The sequence below is a fragment of the Rattus norvegicus genome, chromosome 19 (assembly GCF_021556685.1).
Source record: "Rattus norvegicus strain SHRSP/BbbUtx chromosome 19, alternate assembly SHRSP_T2T, whole genome shotgun sequence".
NCBI lineage: Eukaryota > Metazoa > Chordata > Mammalia > Rodentia > Muridae > Rattus > Rattus norvegicus.
Window position 1 is genome coordinate 30,500,001 of NC_141552.1, and position 15,178 is coordinate 30,515,178.

At 40.5% G+C, this 15,178-nt stretch overlaps 1 protein-coding gene across 15 annotated transcripts in view; it reads right to left on the minus strand.

Annotated features, from left to right (window-relative positions):
• Positions 1-15,178, minus strand: part of Chd9 (chromodomain helicase DNA binding protein 9) — a 223,711-nt gene that overhangs the window by 36,325 nt on the left and 172,208 nt on the right. For all 15 annotated transcript variants that reach the window (XM_087596599.1, XM_087596608.1, XM_087596600.1 and 12 more), the window contains 7 exons: positions 14,458-14,568; positions 12,359-12,555; positions 11,706-11,905; positions 7,590-7,749; positions 6,897-6,986; positions 1,131-1,234; positions 48-165 (listed from right to left, as the gene is read on the minus strand). In XM_087596599.1, the coding sequence (XP_087452725.1) occupies positions 48-165; positions 1,131-1,234; positions 6,897-6,986; positions 7,590-7,749; positions 11,706-11,905; positions 12,359-12,555; positions 14,458-14,568 (980 nt within the window). The remainder of the gene's footprint in view (positions 1-47; positions 166-1,130; positions 1,235-6,896; positions 6,987-7,589; positions 7,750-11,705; positions 11,906-12,358; positions 12,556-14,457; positions 14,569-15,178) is intronic.

Genomic DNA, 15,178 nt, shown 5'->3' on the forward strand with positions numbered 1-15,178 from the left:
ACTCCCAATGGAAGGCAGGCACTCGAGAGCAGCCCGACCACACATACCCATCCATGTAGTCATTGGCTCTCTGTTCAGCAGCAACAGCCTTCTCATCGGGCTTGCCCACTCTTTCCAGGAAGCAGAGCGCTGGGTCTGCTCGGATAGTGTTATATTTTTCATAACCTGGAGGCACCACCAATTACAAAGATAGAAAACAGAAAGAGGTTGTGAAAATATGAGGATTCCTTACATGGAGAGTAATAATTTTCTGGGATTAAAGCAACATTATATTTAAGTAATACATGTTAAATATGCTGTCTTGAAATAGTCATGAAATATTACAGTCAAATAATACCATAAAAATTTTAATGTATCTGTTACAAAGGAAAAGAGAGGGAGGGCCCAGTGGTTAAGAGTGTTCTTGCTCTTCTAGAAGACCCGAGTTCAGTTCCTAGGACCTGTGTTTAATTTCAGCTCTGGGTGAGCCAACACTCTCTTTTGGATGACTTGGGCATTGGACTCACATGCACACACATCATTAAAAATCAAATCTTAAAAAAAATAAATCACAGTGACAGCAATGAAAACAGGGCTGGAGCAATGAGTCAACAGTTAAGATCACTGTTGTTCTTGCCCAAGCCCTAGATGTGGTTCCCAGCACCCACAGAGCAGCTCACAGCCATCCTTAACTCAGGGTCCAGGGATCTGGGGCCATCCATCCTCTGGCATCTGTACCAGGCATCATGTGGAGCACAAACAGACTTGGAGAAAAAGCATTTGAATGTATAAAATAATAATAAATACATCTTGACAACAACAACAACAACAACAACAACAACAACAACACCAGAATAAACTGACCACATACATAATTGCAACTCTTCTAAGAGAAGAGACTGTGTGACATTGACAGCCTAGCCTGTCACATATGTCACTTTCTCACGAGGATTTGAAGTGAATGACAAATTTAGTTTGACAATCTACAGTTTTAATGACGTGTGTGTGTGTGTGTGTATGTGTGTGTGTGTGTATGTGTGTGTGTGTGTGTGTGTGTGTACTAAAACTGTTAAGTGAAAACTAGTAAACTAAAAACCATGGGATTCCATTACCCACAGGAGGTACTGCCCCACCCCTCGCTCCTTACTTACCATGCTTAAAAACACCAATAAGAAGAGACTTATCAGCATCAAAGTCCCACCACGCAGCAGGAACCTCAGAATGGTCTGGCTCTGGTACCCAAACATCAATGTCACTTAAAAACAGCACAACATTATGAACTTTATAAATGTGTATGAAGGAGGCAAGAGGTATAAATGGTGTTAAGAGCAAAAAGATCCCATAGAACGAACTGACACTATGGTCAGCAAAGTAAATACATTTCAACAACGTCACTGTCTGCTTCTCGAAAGGCAGTCTTCTCACCCCTACCCCCAACCCCCCACACACAGAGCACGTCACCGGATGGTTATGGCAGTAAACAGCTTTGTAAAAAAGGTCTTCAGGTGAGAAAACTAGGTTCTGAAAGGTCAGAAGTGCTTTGTGCAAAAGGATGTCTGGCTCATGTCAAATCAGCTTTGCTAAGACCACACTTAAAAACTTAAGGTTTTTATTCATAATTTAATTAAACCATGCAAAGTACTATGTTAGTATTAATATAACTATTGCGATATAACATGGCAGTGTCACATTATTACAACCTTTGATAAAAACCATAATGTCTTGTCAGGTGGCAGTTTCTGTAAGAACAGGCTGATGGTAACTCAGGTCTACTCCCTCCTAGCCTGTGATACCATTCTCCCTGAAACCTTCTCCAAATGTATGGACTAAAAGATACATTCCTAATGTTTGATGACCAGCAAGTGTGTGTGTGTGTGTGTGTGTGTGTGTGTGTGTGTGTGTGTGTGTGCACGTGTGTCTTTGTCTGTGTGCATGTTTCCTGATATTCAGCAGTCAAAGGGTAGAAACTGAATGGAGTATGCTGCAGAAAACAAAATAGATTAAGACTTTTACTACTTCATTTCAGGAAACTATCAATTTTTAAAGATTCAGAGAACTAATCTAATACCATCTCTATCTTATCACTATCATTTCCTAAATTAATTAGCAAAGTCATTTATATCTCAAGAGTTAAGTGTCCTGGTAATAATTAAGTTCTATGCCAAAAGTTCTTTAATATGGCTGTTATATAAGAACAAGCTAACAGAGGCGTTCCTGGAGCAGCCAGAGAACCCTTCACGTGAACAGCAATAGCTGTGAGAGAGAAGGCATGGACAAAAAGAAAGTTTCCCCAGTGGATAAAGGATGATAGCAGCTTAGCACTGTGGGTCACAATTGTCTTTAGAAGGGTTTAGCCCACGGTGAAAACATGGGGACTCGACCTCTACAATGTCAGCACTGTAAGCAGATACTTCATTCTATCTTTGCAATGAAACAAACCAAAATTGAAAATGTTTTGACTGAGTAGAGAAATAGAGAGATATTTCTGATATTTGCTGACAGGAATCAGATATAGATCTCCTCTGAGAGATACAGCCAGAGCATGTCAAATACATAGGCGAATACTAGCAGCAAACCACTGAACTGAGAATGGGGTCCCCGTTGGAGGAATTAGAGGAAATATTGAAAGGGTTGAAGGAGCTTACAATCCCATGAGAACAACAATGTCAACCAACCAGAACTTCCAGGAACTAAACTAGTACCCAAAGAGTACACATAGACAGACCCATGGCTCTAGCTGCTTATGTAGCAGAAGATGGCCTTGTTGGGCACCAAAAGAAGGAGAAGCCTTGGTCCTGCCAAGGTTGGACGCCCAGTGTAGGGGATTGTTGGGGGGGGTGGCGGGAAGAGGGGGTGAATGGGGAGGGAAACACCCTTATAAAAGGAGAGGGGGAGGGGATTGGGGGCTTATGGACAGGAAACAGGGAAAGAGAATAACATTTGAGATATAAATTTAAAAAACAATAAAAAAGTTAAAAAAGAGATAACGAAACTTAGCTAAAGGAAATATTTATTTTTGATGGAGTTTCTAACTCAAAGGAGGAGAAAAGGGAGCAAATAGTGTCTCTTGCCTACCACTAGGTGGTGCTTTAAGTCCAGTTCATTGTGGTGAAAAGCTGGACCATGTTCCTGCTGGTGAAAGCATCAATCAGTGCACATACAGTCACGGTTCAAAATTGAGTGCCACAGAAGCATGAGGTGTTTGTAAACTGTTGGCAAAAGGACACCAGACAGACTCACACCTACTGCTGCTTTTTGCTGGTTCTTTATTATGTCTTGCTTTTTTTTTTTTTTGGAAGGCTGTGCTATGCTATTGAGGCCAGGATGATTAGAATTCACGATGCAGATTAGACGGGCATGAAGCTTTTGTTCATTCTACTTCAGCCTCCCAACTGATTGATTTCTCCCTTTGAAAATGATGTGATATTTACTTCACAAGGCCTTTAAAACCTTCCTTGGTTAAATCCTCCATTCAGAATGCATTCAGTACCAATAACTGCAGTGGATCTAACGGACGCCCTCGCCTTTGTAAAGAGACGTGCACCTTGTGGCTCCATGATGGATGGCTGATGCAGAGTTGGAGGGACAGAAAGACATGGTTAGTCCATGGAACTGAGGGAAAGGAGGGGCTGAGCAGAAAGAGGAGAGAAAGAAAGTGTTCTCATCAAGAGTAAGCAATCATGGCAAGTGTGTAGGCTTGAGCTAGTGATCTGAGAATATGAGAAATAAGGAGTTAAGCCACCAAGATGACAGTGAAAGCTAAGTGGTATGTGATGCGTAATAGTTAATCTCTAATGTCAAGTTGTGGACTCTAGAATGACCCAGAGAAGAGCGTGTGGGGTTGCTTTGATTAGGTTATAGAGGGAGGAAAGCTACTCACTTGAGTTGAGCACAGGTGCTCGCTACTCTCTGCTTCCTAGCTGAGAAGGAAACATGGCCAGTGGCTTCACGTTCCTGACATAAAAGAGCTTAGTCATGACATCAAAGGGGGTATTGGTATGGTAAAGAGACACTGTGAAGCATTTCATGTATAAAACTGTGTTTAAGGTGTGTGTGAGGGGAATGTAAACTTGATAAAATCCAAAGAGAAATAGATTTATTTTAAAAAAAAAAGAAAGGAATAATCAATAGAACATTAGGAAACCAATGTAGGGCAGTAGGTCAGTTGTAGCCAAAGCAAATGTAGGGCAGTAGGTCAGTTGTAGCCAAAAGAAAAGAGGCGATTAGTCAGCAAGTATTTACTGAGTGCTTAACAGTTAAGGAGAATACTCAGGATTGAACTAGGTCCTCAGGTGTTAGGCAAGGGCTCTACAGAAACTGATAGTCTTAGCCACAGGTGACATTGCATGAGAATACAGTGATCAATAAGAGAGCACTTAATTACAGTGAAAGAAGAAGTCATAAAATAAGGCATTAAAATAAATGGTTGGAGGCTACTAATGGTTGAAGGCCTACTTGAGAGGACAACATTCTGCTGACCTTTGAATTACACGAAGGGAAGGCTCTCTTTTTGTAATTTTAGTTTCATGTGTATGGGTGCTTTGCCTGTATGTTTGTCTATGTACCACCTGTGTGCTCTTGGTGGTCAGAGGAAGGTGTCAGATCCCCTGGAACTGCAGTCACAGAGTGCTGTGAGCTGCTATGCAAGTGCAAGAGTCTAACCTTGGGTCTTCTGGAAGAACAGACTGTGTGCGTAACTGCTGAGCAAAGTCGAGCCACTTGCATGGACAGCTCTTTGGGAGATCTGGACAAAGCATATTTGGACCAAAACAACACAGTGTGAGCTTGACCTGTTGGATGAACAGAAACAATAGCGTGGCTGGAACTAGAGTGAGGGACAGAACAAAGGGAATCAGAAATGTGTAGGCCTATTTTAGGTACTATAGCCTGGATTCTGCTTTAAGAGGATATTTTGAATAGATGTGCCATTACTTTGAAAAGAACTCACTCTAGCTGCTGTTTGAAGGGTAGAGTTTAGAGAGATTGTGGAGACAAGAATACTCAATGAGTAGGTCTCAGCAGAAATGTAAAAAGAGAATTGAGGCTAGACTAGAGACTTAGTAGACAAAAGGGGAGGTGCCCACGTTGGAGCATTTTTCATGGAGCTGAGGAGTTAATTCTCTTTCATGATGGAGGAAGAAGATTCAAGAATCACAGCAGTGGGATTCAGTATGGGGAGTTCTTACACATGGGAATGGAGGGAAAGAACTGGCAGGTACAGGAAGTAGCATGGATGCCTAAGAAAGACAATAATTTAAGAAGCAAAGAAAGAACAAAAAAAGGAAGGAAGGAAGGAAGATATATTTTTGTACAATAATGGAAAGATTAATTAGAAGTTGCTGATAAAAAATGGAAACAAAGAAGTAGAAACAGGAAGGAGTCTGTTGAGAAGGGGAGCGTTGAAACAGAGATAAACATTATGGAAGCTCTTCTCCTTTTTAAGGGAAGTGAGTAATATGAATACACGTATGTGAGATGGGGGGAGGATGGGGACCAAGGGAGGGAGGGGCCCAGGAAAGAAAGATTACTACAGAAGTAAGGTTCTTGAGTGAACAGTAGAGAAGGGCTCCAAGGCTGTGAATTAGCAAAGGAGAGGCATGTCTACTGTCACCTGAGGGTCAGGTAGGTAGGCACAGATGCAGGCCACTGTTGACTAGTTGTTTTCCTCTATGTCGCAGGGTTGTTTTTAGACATTGCTGGTGAGGTGGAAGAGTGCGTTGAGGAAATAGGTAAGGAAAAAAAGGAGCTTCTTAGCCAACGTGGTTAAATGGTCTGTTCATTTCACTTTTTCCCTAGCCATGTTGAGGTGCTTAGAGAAAGGCAGGAAGTAGGTAGATAGCTTAATTTCACCTAACCTGAAGTTATAATAGTTATATGAAACAATGAGATAGACAAACAGTGGGGTTGAAGAATTTAGTTAGTATTGGAGGGAATAAAATTAAATAACAAGGAAAAAAGGAGGGACATGAGAAGGTAAGGTCTAGTGATGAGTGTTGTGAAGACGCCAGGACGAAGTCAGACAGTTCTCATGACAAGTTCCTAAGCTTTAAGTGAGTTGGAAAGGCCGAGCAGTAACCAGTCACACGATAGGGATGACAGGATGGGTTGAGCCTACAAGTGCACATGTGACTGTACCACAAAAACAGGTCCAGAGCCCGGGAGCCCAGGGTGCTGCTAGGGTCTCATGTGGCTGCTGTAGTAGAAGAAAACAAGCAAAGAATGAGTACAGGAAAGTTCAGGTTCTACTTGGTGGTGGGAAGCTGAGGTTACTTCTACTCGACGGCTTGCTTACATTTAGTTCCTGAGAATAGAGGACTAAGTAAGTGGTAAGGTTTGTACAGGTTTAACACAGACACTGCAGAGACGAGAGAGACTGAAACACTGCACAGACTGAGGAAGCACAGTGAACCCAGACTGGTTCCTACTGGCATGTCCTTGGCATCTCATCTAAGCATGCAAAGTAGAGTCTCATTTCTGCTCACTGATACCATGAACTGCTTAAGGATGACTAATCATTTTGTTTTTACCTTCAGTGTTTCATAGCACCTGAGAGTTCTCTAAATAGGTCCGAGACTAGAGGTGTAGACTAGTAATAAAGCGCTTGCCTGGAACACACAAGCAAGCGCCCTGGGTTTGAACCGAACAATACAAAGAAAGCAAAATAACCCAGACCTTTCTGAAGAAATGAGTCAATCATTTATTTTATGAGTTTCTACCTGAATAGCATTCTGACTACATACAAATTCTTCCAATGACAACTCCCACATTTGTTGCATTTTATAACAGAACCAAGGATGAGAGTAACAGAGGAGAGGCAGGGTCGGATCCCTATGGCCTGGGACTTTCCTTCACTTACTATGTAATTTTCTGTCATTGTATAATTTTGGCTTCACTTGTTATTAAAACATTTAAGTTACCTTGCATCAACTCCATCAAATACTTTCTGACTCTCATTTCCAATGACTTCTTGCTTTAGATAGTACAGCATCCTTACACGAAGCAGGACTCTATGAATAGATAAACAGATAGATAAACAAATAAACAAATAAATCAGCCACCCACCCAACCAACCACCCAACCACAGGAGACAAAGATATAGGTCTAAAGGAACAAAAAGTCAAGGGTGTGGCTATCTATAGACTTTTGTTAATTTTCTGGTCTGTTTTGCCTGCCTGTTTGTTTGAGAGAATTTGCTATGCAGCTTTGTCTGGCCTGGAACTCACTGAGAAGAAAATGCTTGCCATGAACTCATGAGAGAAGTCTCCCACCATTGCCTTCCACACAACTGTCAGTGAACAGGTATGTGCATGACCCCTTGCTTATATAGAGTCTTTTAATAATAAAGTAATGACTGTATGTGCTCAAATAACCCTCGTTACTGATGCTACACAAAAGATACTAACAAGTCTTTACAATGGTCATTATTAAATGCCCAGGAAGAGACAAGTTTATCTGGAGATTAATTTCATTTGCTGATTAAGCTACACAAGACATCTCATGATGGCTTGAAGATGCCTCATGAAGTTGACAATGTGGACTGTGCTCTCACTAGACTCTATTAGCATCGGTGTACAGGGAACATAAGTGTCTCAAAGGTGCCCGCGACCCACTTGTTGCAGTGGTGCTTCACGTGCTTCTTGTAACCCTCATCTTGCAGGAGCTGCTCTGGGTTATACTTGCGAAGCCACTCTGCCTTCTGGATATCAAAGGAGCTCGTCTGAGTCTTTACTTTCTTCCCCTTTCGGCCCCGGGGCACAGGAGCAGAGAGGCCTGTTAAGATGAAAAGTAAATTGAAATGACACAGAACGTGTGTAAAAAGCTATGATTTGAAAGATGTTTCCAATGGAGGAGGTTGCTGGAGACTTTCTGGAGTTTCTGCAGGTTACATAGAAGCCTTGAGCACATTGCTGGTAATAGTGCTAACACAAGTACGATTAAGACACAATTCAAGATACCTTTTTAAAATTAAGTTGAATTTCGCAAAGTGAGACAACACTCTCTTTGGTGTCTTCTGATGCTGTAACTTACCTGCTCCTTTACTCTTGGTTTACTAGATCTGAGAAGTGTATTTATTCTCTTGCTCTCCAGAAACAGCTTTATTAATAACAGGGAATGGGTTAATCTTAAGGCAGCTAAGGTCATTTTTATGTCCTTGAGAGTTTCATCCGAATTTCTCCAATGAGTAAGAGAGTATCACTGTCTAGGCTGATCACATGTGCCGCACTCACTCAGTTTCTAGGATATGAGATCAACTACAGCTGAGTCTACACCCCTCTCTGCTCTGTCTACAGCTGAGTCTACACCCCTCTCTGCTCTGTCTACAGCTGAGTCTACACACCCCTCTCTGCTCTGTCTACAGCTGAGTCTACACTCCTCTCTGCTCTGTCCTCGGCTGAGTCTACACACCCCTCTCTGTTCTGTCTACAGCTGAGTCTACACCCCTCTCTGCTCTGTCTACAGCTGAGTCTACACACCCCTCTCTGCTCTGTCTACAGCTGAGTCTACACTCCTCTCTGCTCTGTCTACAGCTGAGTCTACACACCCCTCTCTGCTGTCTACAGCTGAGTCTACACACCCCTCTCTGCTCTGTCCTCAGCTGAGTCTACACACCCCTCTCTGCTCTGTCTACAGCTGAGTCTACACACCCCTCTCTGCTCTGTCTACAGCTGAGTCTACACACCCCTCTCTGCTCTGTCTACAGCTGAGTCTACACACCCCTCTCTGCTCTGTCCTCAGCTGAGTCTACACACCCATCTCTGCTCTGTCTACAGCTGAGTCTACACAGCCCTCTCTGCTCTGTCTACAGCTGAGTCTACAAACCCCTCTCTGCTCTGTCTACAGCTGAGTCTACACTCCTCTCTGGTCTGTCCCAGAAACCAGCAGTATATGAGTTCACGCCTACTCCTTGTGCATTACACTACATATGCTTATAAAATACTTGGCATGTTTCTGTGTCTGAGCTGTTTCTAGACCTTATTTCCTGCAGTTTACTCATGGGTCGTGGCACCTGCAGGGTATCCATGGTAACTCATGGATGGGGCTTTCATCCACCAGCTTTAGTGAAGTGAACTACAGTTGACCAGAGAGCTCATATTTATTAATCTGCAAGATTCACTTGTTTCACTCTTAATTCTTGAAAGTCACTAATGATCCAATTTTGACTACATTATCTGGTTTCTTTTATCTCATTGGTTAATAGAATGAGTAAATTAGAATAATGTTTCTCTTTTTCATTTTTTAAAATTACTTTTAGCATTCAAAATAATGCACTTCACTATGAAGAGCTGGGCGGAGTTTGACTGCGGTCAGGAGCTGTTCACTGTGGGGTTTTGCAGCCACTATGCTTAGCTTTGCACCTGACCTTTAGCTTTTGCCCTCGGACTGCCCTGGCTGGTGCACGCACTTCTTTCCAATCTTTACACCTCACACCACTGGTATTTTCCTCTCTCCAGAGAAGAGTATCAGTAAGTTTAAAATATGGCTCTAAGAGTCGAGGGTATTGGGGACCTGCCCGCCTTCAAGCAGTTGTAATCACAGTCTGTGTCTTCCCTGATGTCATGAATTCGTGTGTGGAGAGCATCGGAGTACTTGCCTTTTTCTACTGTAAGCTAAGACTTACCTCTTTCAAGGTTAATAAAGCTGTCAGCACTTCTCTTTGCTTCCATGTTAAAAATTTCATTCTCCCTATTTTTGAGGGTCCGCGCCTGTATTCTGAGTTGGATTATCTAAGCATACACACAAGCAGATGGCATGCTACAGTGGATCCCCACGCTTTGTTTTTATTGATCATTAATCCATGGCCAATTTGTTTCATCTATATTCTTTTCTTCAGCTGCTCATATTGTTTTGACATAAGTCAAAGACAGCTAAAATTTAATTCAAATCTTTCAGTTACCTTTTTCTAAAAGGTAAGGAGTCACAAGACATGTTTGGAAATGGAGTAATAGTTTCTTAATACTGCACATTCTAATATAAAATCGTCTAGTGTGATGGTTTGCATATGCTTGGCCCAGGGAGTGGCACTATTAGAAGGTGTGGCCTTGTTGGAGGAAGTGTGTCACCATGGGGGTGGGCTGGCAGACCCTCTTCCTAACTGCCTGAGGATGTTCAGTCTGTCCCTGGCTTCCTTCAGATGGAGATGTAGAACTCCCAGCTCTGCCTGCACCATGCCTGCCTGGATGCTGCCATGTTCCCACCTTGATGATAATGAACTGAACCTCTGAACCTGTAAGCCAATCCCAAAGAAATGTCCTTATAAAATTTGCATTGGTCATGGTATCTGTTCACAGCAGTAAGAGCCTAACTAAGACATTTAGTAAAGAATTTTTCCTAGATTGTTTGTCTCAGTCATGACATAAATTAAGGCCCCCAAATGAAATAGATTATTAAGACACATCTCTTTTACTTATAGTGGTTTTTTTCTCAGCTCTACTAATATTTAGGAATGGATAGTTCTTTATGGGCAAGAAATGTCTCCGTTTACCTGAATCTGCCCATTAGATTCCAGCAACATGCTCAAAGTTGGGGTGCACAGGCTCATCCAACTCCAGTAGAGACCTACTGGTTTACAGACAAGCTCCTGCAAGCATTCCCAGTCCTACTGGTTTTTTAATTTGTTAAAAAACCGAACTCTTCTATTCTATAGAGTTGATCAAACTTAATACCTTACATTTCCTTCTTTATTTTATATGTGGGTTTTAGGGGAAGACTGAAACCATATTTGCATGATTTTTTCACCTTTACATAAATGCTAGTTCCTCAAATTAATTAATAAGTCTCCTATACTTTTTCATCCAAAACAAATGCTTGTGGCTGTGCTATCTTGGAAGTCTATAATCATATCACAGTGTTTATTACAATCCGTAGCTGTTTAATTAATTTATCAATAGCCTCGGTCTGTCTACCCAGCCAGAATGTAAAGTTGTATACCTCGAGGATCTTCTATATTTCTTTTTATATCACATATACATTGAACAAGTATATATACTAGATAGGAAATAAATATTTTGTGATTCAGAAGAACAAAATTGTAACATAATTTTAAAAGCACCGTAATTTTTCATCTTAATAGAAAACGCAAATGTTTTATGGTAAAATGTAGCATATACAGAAATGAACACTTGGTTAGCAAAGCTGTGAGGAAATAGACTTGCATATGCCAGCGACAGCATTTCAGACAGTCACTGTGGACAGTGACCTAACTATTGCTGTGTCACATACTCCAACACGCATACTAACCCTGAGGAGTCGGTTATAAGCAGACTGTGATTCGCTACATCTGAGGCCTGAAAATTCTGTGCTTACAAGTCCTAGGAGACGGTATCTAAGGCACTAGAGAAAGATTTACCCACAGACAATAGAGCTTCTTATTTGTTTTCAGCTGCGTCAAACTGGAACTAGAAAGCCCATCATTAAAGGAGCTATAAGTCAAATTCTCACACTCCCATACCATGGAATACTAAGAAAAAACTGAGAAAAGAGACACAACTACATGCCTCCTGGTGATACACTGTGATGTCAACAGTCTGCAAAGTGATAAAAATTTAAAAGTAACATAAGCGCACCCACCCACCCACCCATCTCCCACAATACTGGCAGGTGCTGAAGTTTGGTTCTTTAGTATAAACATTGTTAATATTATCTGTATTATTTTAAAATTTTACATGAGAGTACAGTAAGTATTATTTATACAAGATCTTTTTTTTAAAGAAAACAAATATGCTTACCTAAGTGATTCTGTAGCTCACGAGTCTGGCCATCCTCAGTGGGAGTGATGAGATCCCATATGAAACCTTTAATTTTCTCGTCACCCCGATAGTGAACGAGGCAATAGGCTAAGAGGGCACGGCAAATGACTTCTACATCGTGCTCATTCAGCTGCCGCTTAAAACGGCCGTGAGACAGGATTTCTCTCCATCGGCCCCACCTGGTTAAAAAGGACAGTTCAGATAAAACTCACTTAAGTCTGAGCAAAGTCATACCTCATGCATAAAGGCCACGAGATAGAAGAATTCTGTCATTATAAAGTTTTACTAATGGTTTCTCTTGTGTGCAGAGCAAAGCAGAGTGGAGCAGTGATTTTGAGTATGTCTTACCCAGAGACAGATAATTACAGTGTGTTTATGCTTTGTGTTACTAAATGTGCACATGCAAGAAGGAGGAGCTTGATATGAGCCACTCACTGGAAACAGTGTGAGCGCAGAAGGAGAATACGAGCCACACACAGAAATTTGAGATACTTTACAGTAGATTTTATTGATTCTGATACTATTGAAAAATTTAAGTTTATAAATAGTATAATAAGTTTATATATAGTATATCAGAGTATTTAAGCTTGTATATAAATCCTTGAGGCAAACTTTAAACATAACAACTTTACCCATAAACCAGCAGGTTTTTCTCCACTCTGAAGCACTCTGTCCTTCCGTAGCCACCGGACCGGTCACAGGGTCTCCGGAGTTTGGGTTTTTCTTCTCCTTCACTCTCAGCTTCAGACAATTCAGCCAATTCGTCTTTTGTGGCACTAAAGGGTCTGGTTTGCTTCCTAATTCTTGGGGTATCAATAACCAAACTGTTCTGTAAAATTTAATGTCACAATTACGGAAGGTACTTTAACCATTTTTTTATAATAAGTCTTTTAATCTTCAATTTTTAAATTACAGAAACAACAAATAGTAGCAGAAAGAAAAACTGGGTAACTAGCAGACCTGCTACCCTAGCAAGTCATCTTAAAACACTGTATCTTAAAAGTGTTATGGGGGGGGGGTTGGGGGATTTAGCTCAGTGGTAGAGTGCTTGCCTAGCAAGCGCAAGGCCCTGGGTTCGGTACCCAGCTCCCAAAAAGAAAGAAAAAAAGAAAAGAAAAGAAAAAGTGTTATGGGGCTGGAGAGATGGCTCAGTGGTTAAGAGCACTGACTGCTCTTCTGCTCTTCCAGAGGCCCTGAGTTCAATTCTCAGCACCCACATGGTGGCTCACAACCACCTGTAATGAGATCTGATGCCCTCTTCTGATGTGTCTGAAGACAGCTACAGTGTACTTACATATATAATAGATAATTAAAAAAAAGTGTTATAATACATGGATAACTCATGTCATTATATTCATAGACTAAAACAGTTGGCATTTTCTATCATTAGTATAAACATTACTGTCCTTTTACAACAACCATAATATATTTTAGGCTCGATTTCAACTTTACAATTTGTTTACCTAAAGTTGATTAATAACTTAATTTGGGTTGCTTTTGACTTTAAGATAAATAGTGCTAAAGAAATCTTTTTGACCTCAGTTCATCTTAAAGACAAAAGAAAAATGAAATGTGCAGGAACTGAATTTCTGGTCAAATGTTTGATTATTTTGCATATCTAGAAACATCTAGGTAATACTGAACAAGATAATTATGCTAATATGTGAGGACAAGGCAGTGTCGGGATCCCTTTGGCAACTCAGTTTAGCTCATTCAATGTAGCTTGTGTCTGCTTCTCTACAATAGGTGCTATTGATACAAAGGTCATGAGACAGTTTCTGGTTAGAAGGAATCCCAAGGCTGGCAGTCAGATAAACGTGTTAAAAACAAATGCTACTCAGGATGTAATGTTTTACAAGGTGGGAAGAGTACAAAAGCTGGCTGGGAGTTAAGGTATAAAGAATTTTTAAAGAATTGAAATTTTGCAAGGTATCATTCTAAATAAACAAGGGGCCCCAAATGACATCAGATGCTTAGGAAGCCCCAGAGCAGAAAATAATACACAGTAGCAGAGGAAGCCAGGATCAGAGAATGCAGGTCCTGCTGTATTCTATTTTGTACACAGTGCTCTGCACTTACAGATAAGTAATCTTAAGGATATCTGCTATAAAGTTAAGAATTTTGTTTATCTAATTGACATATTTTAGAAGGCATATATTGAGAACGCAGATATATCCAGTTTGTATGTTTTAGAGATTTATTTACATATGTATGTTATGCATATGTGTGCTCTGTCTGCATGTACACCTGCATGCCAGGAGAAGGAGTCTAATCCCTCTGTAGACGGTTGTGAACCAGCATGTGGTTGCTGGGAACTGAACTCAGGACCTTAGGAAGATCAGCCAGTGTTCTCAATCACTGAGCCATCTCTCTAGTCCCTTTTTTTTTTTTAAACTAAAGAATCCATTAATTTTAAAATTCATTCAAGGATTTACTTGCTATAATTGTTATAATTATTATCATCATAGATTAGGGGTAGTTTTTACATTTTCCCATATCTTCTATATGGATTAGTTGAATTTTTTTTTGTAAGAAAGAATTGCCAATTTTCTTTTTCCCATGTTTCTTTTTCTCTTTTTCTTTTTAAATTATTTGTATTTGAGTAAATTTAAATGCATTTTTCTCATCATCTTTTAAGATTTTGTTGACTTTCTAGAGGACACTGTACAAGCTCATATGTGCGTGTGCTACAGACAGTAATCAGCCTGATGTTATGTTCATAAATACTTACTCTGCCACTGATGGCATCTAGATCTAGTTCTGCTTTTTTAGCCCATTTTTGCCAGAAGTTGGGATCATCTAAGGAAATATCTGTCCGGTTTCCAGATGCTACAAAGCTTGCCTGAAAAATATAATGAAGTTTTAAAAAAACTTAGACATTGAAAAGGAAAAACATTTGAAAAGAAACCATTATCTCTTTTCATTTACTGTTCACAGAATCTGAATTTGGCATACATTAGGTACTTAAGACATGTTCCAACACAGTGGCCTGAAATATAACGGCATTTGTTAAGGCAAAAGGTTTTTAATGCCAACATAGGCTAGACTTTAGAAGCAAAATTAAGCAAGTTACTACTGTGAATTAACTTGAAAGCTTTCAATAAACAAGGATGTTAATCTTCTTTATAGCAGGAAACTATATAAGACAGAGGCATGCTTTCTAAAATACTACAGGCGCATTAAGAAATTATGTTAGAATTATCCAGGTGTAGTGCCTCATGCCTTTAATCCCAGCACTAGGAAGGCAGAGGCAGGCAGATTCTCTGTGTTTTGGGCCAGCCTCATCTACTCAGTGGGTTTCAGGACAGCCAGTGCTGTGTTGAAAGACCCTGTGTCTCAAAGAAACAAACAAAAAGGGATAGCAAAAAAAGAAAAGAAATTATGGTAGAATTTAATTTATGGGCTAGTAATACAGTACTTGTTACATGTATGTAGTGTGTGTGTTGTGTGCA